The sequence below is a fragment of the Crinia signifera genome, chromosome 7, assembly GCF_055691185.1.
Source record: "Crinia signifera chromosome 7, ASM5569118v1, whole genome shotgun sequence".
Taxonomy (NCBI): Eukaryota; Metazoa; Chordata; class Amphibia; order Anura; family Myobatrachidae; genus Crinia; species Crinia signifera.
This window is the reverse complement of record NC_139223.1, coordinates 41,426,194-41,433,687: the sequence shown is the minus strand read 5'-3', so window position 1 is coordinate 41,433,687 and position 7,494 is coordinate 41,426,194. Positions and strand designations below refer to the sequence as shown.

The 7,494-nt window shown below is 44.9% G+C and overlaps 1 protein-coding gene across 4 annotated transcripts in view; it reads right to left on the bottom strand.

The window, feature by feature from the left end:
- Positions 1-1,066: 1,066 nt before the first annotated feature.
- LOC146020071 (dynein axonemal assembly factor 8-like) overlaps positions 1,067-7,494 on the bottom strand; it is a 309,887-nt gene continuing 303,459 nt past the window's right edge. For all 4 annotated transcript variants that reach the window (XM_083152871.1, XM_083152874.1, XM_083152872.1 and 1 more), the window contains 2 exons: positions 1,943-2,006; positions 1,067-1,617 (listed from right to left, as the gene is read on the bottom strand). In XM_083152871.1, the coding sequence (XP_083008997.1) occupies positions 1,540-1,617; positions 1,943-2,006 (142 nt within the window). In that variant the 3' untranslated portion in view covers positions 1,067-1,539. The remainder of the gene's footprint in view (positions 1,618-1,942; positions 2,007-7,494) is intronic.

The following is a 7,494-nucleotide window of genomic DNA, read 5'->3' as shown; positions in this document are numbered from 1 at the left end:
GAACCTGTGCAAAAAGGTATCTTTAATATGGATCTCACTTTGTGATGTCAGCAGTAATTTCCTCCACCAGATGGTTTAGATGAATGTACTGTACTGACATAAATTGCACTTGGATACCTCCAATAAGGGTATCTTTACTTGATGGAATGATCCCCGTGGGTTGTGCTGTTATCCTCCTCTCCGTATATGGAAAAGAGAACACAATGTCCAGTATGTCTAGATCTCCAAGTGTCGAAATAATATAGGGGGCGGGGGGGGGAGAATTATCTCAAATCTACCATACCCTCAGTCTCAATTTAAAAGGTTGAACTTATATATCTATGTTTTCAGCTCAGATTCGATATATCTCCAAGTTTAACAGATTATTCATAAATGATGAATGATTTATGAATAATCTGTGAAACTCGGAGATATATCGAATCTGAGCTGAAAACCTCGACATATAAATCCAACCTTTTAAATTGAGACTGAGGGTATGCTAGATTTGAGATGCATATCGAACATGTGCATCATCATGGGAGAAAAGGATCTTTATCAGAAAGATTTTTTGGTGTACCTGTATATGCTTCTTCATGTTCCCGGGAGTTTTGCAGGCTATGGACTGTGCTGCTGCCCCCCCCCCCCCCCCCCCCCCCCCCCCCCCGTTCCAACCATTGCTGCTTGTCACCCATAGAGGCCATAAACAGATACAGTATTGACCTTGAAAACTCCAGTAATGGGGTCCGTACATCTACTATCGATTGTGTCAATTCGCCATTCTCCTGATCCCTAGGATAGGGGATCAGAAAACCCAACATTGTATGAAAACCGCGATTTCCAAAATATATATATATATATATATATATATAAAAAAAAATTCTGTATTTTTACCATGCTGTATTTTGCTGGTTCCCTCACAGATAGCCGATCATCAGAGCCCGATTGACGTAGGGCAATTGCCAGGTAGATGATTGGCCACATAAGACAACCATGGCAAATAAATCCATAAGGAGTTCTTACTAAGCTCTATGGCATAGAAGGGCCATCCTGTGAATCAGAATAGAAACTCAATTTTTTTTTTGCGACCCCTACAGGCCTCTTTTATTACAGTAAAACTCATTACACAAAACCGCCACAAGCCACCTCAAAGAACAGGAACAGAAACTGGGCATGGCCTCTCCGAGAGAAGGCACTTTTATAGCACTGGCGTCTTATGGACAGTAGCGCGTCTCCTCACCCTAGAGCCTGCGTTGATGAGAATTACCGTATCTAAAGTAAAAGTGCCTTCAGCTCAATGAAGCTAAGTAGGAGGTCCAGGCGGTTACTGGAGATGAAGTTGGTAGAAGTTGTGAGCAGAGGAGTCTTCCCAGTCCTAGCAGATAACTCCAGTATCTTCAGCAGAGGCCTTCCCATGCCAGATCCACCTCCGTTGGCTATGTCTACAACCTGGTGAGATTCAGAGGGGTTAAACTGTTCGTGCAACCCTCCGGCATAAAATCTCAGGATGACACAGAGTCTTGTCATTGTAAGGATGACGAAAGGGACGTGGACTTCATTTTCTCAGGAGGCTTGAGGCACAATTTGGTGAATGCTGTCAGGGGTCAATGAATCAAAAAAGCAGCTGATCATCTTGTCGGCCTGAAGAGAGAGGCAGCACGGATGGAGTGAGGGTGGGAAAGGGAGATAGAAGTCCGTGGATGTCCAAGAAGAAAGAGAAGAAAAAAAAAAAGACGTAATGAGAAATGAGATGATTCAGCGGGATCAGAAACACAATACGGCGCCAGCACTCCTCGCGCTTATCTCTCACTTCCCAAAGGCCCAGGCAAGAATGGAATTCACTTCTGCTAAATGAAATCAACAATATAAATGCCATTCTCCGCAACCTCGCCGGCATCTGGTTCGTGTAATTTGTGCGCATGTCATCATAACAGGCAGTAGGTTCTGCGAGGACCTGGCTACTTACTTGTGTCTGGGTCTGAGGACTCAGAACTAATTCTGCAACGTTCTGTCCATTCTGTAAGTTGTTGCTGCCACAGGGAAAGAGAAAAACAGAGATAAATAACCCGTAGTTCGTGGGTTATACTTCCAGCATCTAGTACTAATAATAAGTAACCACTCTACTCCCGCATGGTTAAAAAGATATAACGTTTTAAAATGATTTACAACACCAACACTGACTTAAGAAAGGGTATGGATCATAGGGTGGACAATAATAAGGTCAAACCCAAGCATTGAAAGGCACAAGGTCAACAAGGGAAAAAGGTCCTCATGTGAAATGTCGACACACGAAAAGGTCGACATTAGTTTTATTTGTAGATTTGAGCATGTGGACCCCCAGTTAGTGTACCGCATCCCTTTGCTTGGCTTGCTTCGCTCGCACAATTCGGGCCTGGTGCCTTGCTGCACTACCAATGTGCTAGGTCAGTCACGCCCCCTTTTTTGGCACAGATGATTTGCCCATATCTCAGTTCCATTCCCCCATTCTAGCGGGAACATTAGTGTATGTGTATCTATAAGATTTCTATCATTAGATTTCTTTTATAGATTAATTTTTTTGGAAGGAGGGGGGCATTTTTCATTTTGGAAAATGGGGGGAGAGCCCTTTTTTCCATCTTGCCCCGGGCTCTAAAACCCCTACTTACGCCTCTGTCCATGATGCATTAGTTAATCTAAGTAATATGTAGCGCTCAATTCAAGAAGATGCGAGTTTTCAAAATTAACTTGCATCATATCATTTACATATATTGTGACTACGCGCAACTGAGAAATGTGAGATTCTGTTAGAAATGTATGGATACGTATCTTATTTGGTGCCAGTTATTTATGTATTGCACATACAGTATATTCTGCATGACTTAATGGTCGGACAGGGGCGTAACTTGATATTCGTAGGCTCCATAGCAAAAGTTTGTAAGGGCCCCCTATTTAGCAACTGATGGTGATAAATGTATGTAAAACAGTACTTGGACAGTAAAGATGGGCCCCCTTCAGCTCTGGGCCCCATAGCAACTGCACCTATGGTAGTTATGCCCATGGTCGTGCAGCATGTGTAACGGTGTAATGGTTAGCATCACTGCCTCACAGCACTGAGGTCATCGGTTCGATTCTCACCATGGCCCTAACTGTGCGGAATTTGTATTTTCTCCCCGTGCTTGCGTGGGTTTCCTCCGGGTACTCCGGTTTCCTCCCACAATCCAAAAATATACTGTTAGGTTATTTGGCTCCTAACACAAATTAACCCTAGAATGTCTGAGTGTGCGTGTACATGTGGTAGGTAATATAGATTGTAAGCTCCTCTGGGGCAGGGACTGATGTGAATGTTCAACTATACTGTTAAAGTTTCTACAGTATTTTTCAGTTTAGAAAATAAATGTGTTTTATGCGACTTTTCATTGTTTTAAATCTAGAAACTTCCGGCGTAATTATCCTCTAATAGTGCCCTAGTTCATTTTCTAAACCACAGCAGCCCCCGTCATGTAGTGTGTATGGGGGTTTACACTCCATACCTCCAAACTGTCCCACATTCTGCTGAAACGTCACGTTTTTTGGGGGACGTTCCTGCATCCCGCCTGGGGCCGGCAGTGCTCCACATTCGGGAGGGTGGGGGGAAGGAGGCAGTTGGGAGTCCCCCCTGTCACTCGAGAAAAGACGCACAGCGTCTATTCATGCCCCACAGCGGCAAAACCAGGGGAGTGACCGTGCGGGAGCATCGTGAGTATAGACCATGTCCCCTTCCAACTAGGCCCCCAAATTTTCAGGCACGTCTCCGACGCGCCTCAGTGCCCCTCCTCCTCAAAGCTGGGAAGTATGTTTACACCCATGCCTCCAAGTGCATTATTATTTTTATTTTTGTTGTTTTATTATTTATTATTATTTATTTACAGTTTCTTACATAGCGCAGCATATTCTGTTGCACTTTACAATTGGAAACATCAGTGATTAAACAAACTTGGTAGAAACAAACCGACGTAGAGGTAGGAGGGCCCTGCTCACAAGCTTACAATCTATAGGGATACATAAGGCTAGAATTCCATGTGTGGAGGTTCCTGAATTTTTGTTAAATATAAAGTACAGTAGGGGACACGAGGGGTTTAAACGGTATTACTGCAATGTGAATGGTACTTAAACGGTATTTAAAACGGTAATCTACTGCAATGTGAAAGCTAATACCGTTTTAAATACCGTTTAAAAATACCGGTTCTTCAAACGGCTTGGCAGTGGGAAAGCAGCATAATTCAGACATTACTGCTGGTCTCATCGCTTGCTGTATCATACGCTAATTAGTAATACTTTGGTTAGTTAATATATTCAGAACATCAAATAAGGGGACGAAGGTAGAGCAGCTACAGGAATAACAAAAATCACATTTATTCCAGCAACTTATAACAGCTCTGAAACCTAAAACTACAGTATACTGTACATTAATACATCAATCTGACACTTGCGTCCCCGCTTTAGGTTTGCAATAAGAGGGAACATCAGATTTTATTTGGTGTTACATGTACAAACCTTACATGATGTCTCCTCTGTGACAAATACAAGCCCCTATTTTTAGCTGCACCAGTCCCGATATTCTACACTAGTGACCAGCCCGTCACAATGATGGAACATATCAGTAATATCAGCACTGGAATGGCGCATCACTTGAATTGCTCTATCAGGCAGGCGCTCTCTAGTGGCTGCCGGCACGTAAACCACTTGAATCTCCCCCTTAGAGATGAGGAGCAGCATTTGCCTTTGATTATATAGGATATACTGTACAGGGAAATGGAATGATATACTGTATACTGGAATAAATGTGCGTCTTATATTAGAGTGCAGATGGAGGACATGACGGTGTTTATAAAAGTGGTTCCAGTGTCAAGATAGACAGTCAATAGGACTACCCCAAAAATGTCGACATGCCTTAGGTCAACAGGGTCAAAATGTAGACATTAATATGGTAGAGACATGAAAAGATCGACACAAGTTTCTCATGATTTTTTTGTTTTATATTTAACAGCCTTGTTCTTACTTTACCACCATGTCGGCATAGAGGGAGAATATAACAGTATGCAGAGCACAGTGAGGCATGGCGCAGCAAGCCATGCGAGGGCACGCGCTACACCGATTGGGGGGCCATGTCAACAGTTGTCGACATTGACACAATAATATAATAACATTTTCAGGTCAACATTTCAACACTGTCAACCTTTTGGGGTAGACCTATGGACTGTCTATCGAGACACCGGATATGGTCACTAGGTCAACCCTATTTAGGTCGACATGCATTGGGTCGACCACTGAAGGTCGACACCTGAAATTAATTGATATGGCTAAGGGCGACAGGGTTGGAAGCAGTGGTGCAAGTAGAAGAAATGTCTCAGTGGTACCGAAAAGGTCAGGGCTCGGTCAGGGGCGTGGTCATATGACGCAAGGGGGAGTGGCTACATGACAAAACTTTAGAACACAATGCCATTTTTGTTTGGGCTTGTGCATTGCATCCTGCACACGAAATCATACCTCCCTACTGTCCCGCTTATCACAGGAACGTCCCGATATTTTGGGACATTCCCGCGTCCCTCCCGCCGCCGGCAGTGTCCCGCGGCTGGGGGGGGGGGGGGGGAGTTGGTAGTCCCCCCTGTAGTCTGTGAATATTCTTGCAGGCTGGGGGGGCTGGGGGCTGGCCAGCAGCTCATAGAGCTGCTGGGCATGCCCCAAAGCTTCAGAAAATGGAGGCGTGGCTTCGCGCCAGTGCAGCGATCATAGACCACGCCCCTTCCTGATAGACCACGCCCCGAAAAAACCCGCCCGCAAGCTCTGATTGGCTGACAGCCCAGTCTCAGTGACACAGGGAGGCGAAGGAGAGACGCGTGATGCGCTCCCTTCCCCTCCGAAGGGAACCAGCTATGGCGGGGCGGCGGAGGCCACGCCCCCGCCACTTACATATGTGTGCATGTGCATTACACAGTTCGGGGGGTATTTGTTATGGTGGTGCGGGGTACCCACACAATATGTTTTACCGGAACGCCGTACCACCCCATACCGCCATAATTACACCCCTGGTTGGAAGGTCGACACAAGCATTAGGTCAACAATGCGAAAGTCAACAGTCAAAAGGTCAACATTAGTTTTTCATGGTTTTTGTCCCAAATGGCGACACAAAGTGTTCTGCTACGCTCAACAATGGTACAGTTGACAATCAAAAGGTTGACATTAATTTTTTTTTTGAGCCAACATATGCCGATAGGCGGTATTTCATATCCTACCATCCACTGCTGCATGCTGGGAGAATATAATAGCCATGTTGACTAAGTCAACTAAGTCAACATTCGGGACAATGAATTGTGAAAAAACTCATGTCGTCCTTTTGCCTGTCGACTTTCCCATTGTCGACCTTAGCATTGTCCAAACACATGCAAAGCTATGTAAGATAATACTTGTAACCTAGGGAGAGCATATATCCTGAGCTATAGATAATTCACAGCACACAGTGTTAACCCTTTAATACATTCAGCTCCATGTGAGGGCTCCATATTTCTACGACAACGGTCGACTCAATGACCCATACCCCCTAGACCAGGCATGTCCAAACTCAGGCCCTCCAGCTGTTGCAAAACTACAAGTCCCATCATGCCTTGCCACAGTTTTGCTATTAGGGAATGCTAAAACTATGGCAAGGCATGCTGGGATGTGTAGTTTCACAACAGCCGGAGGGCCACAGTTTGGACATGCCTGCCCTAGACACCGTTTATCTGATAATCCTAAAAGATCCTCTTCTGCACTAAATAAATAAATAAATAAATAAATAAATAAATAAACTCAGCTGTTGTCAATTCGGAAAGAATTTAGAATAATTGGTATAAAAAAAAAATCATTCTCGGAGCGCGCTGGAAATAAGCGTCGGAAAACAAGGTGTTAGCGGAGGTGAGTAAAATCCCTTCGCTCAGTTTTGTATTATTTCAATAGAATGTTTTAAATTGTGTCTGGCCTACTTTCCCTGTGCAGCTATAACTCATGGGTTTGAGGATAGCAGAGCTGGAACATCAGAGATAAGAGCTGAAGAAAGCTAAGGAGGGGGGGGGGGGGGGGGCGCGCAGCTCAGGCACTCCTGTCCCCCCTCCCCTCTGACAGGGAAGAAGAAATCAACACAGCTTCCCGCTGGGACTGACACAGTCTCCTGTCACACAGGCTGGTCCCTGCTGGCTTCCCGAATAAAAAGCCTCCACGTAACATTATATGTATACTTTTCTATGTCCTTGCCTAGTTATACACGGCGATTACGTTGAGATTTATGCTCTGGCTCACAGGGGTCCTTATAGTGTGGAAATAAGGATCGGTGATACCCAGCACATTATGGAATGATCTGATTCGGATTATCCTCATGTGCTGAGTGAAGAGCTATGCCCAATGTCCACTCTGGCAATGAAAGAGTCAGCGACGAGCAGGCAAAACTGCACGGGGCACGACGCTGACAAGGTTAATGTGCTCCCGTGCCCTTGGCGGTGCGTGTGAAGGTGCGCTCTTGGCATTTGT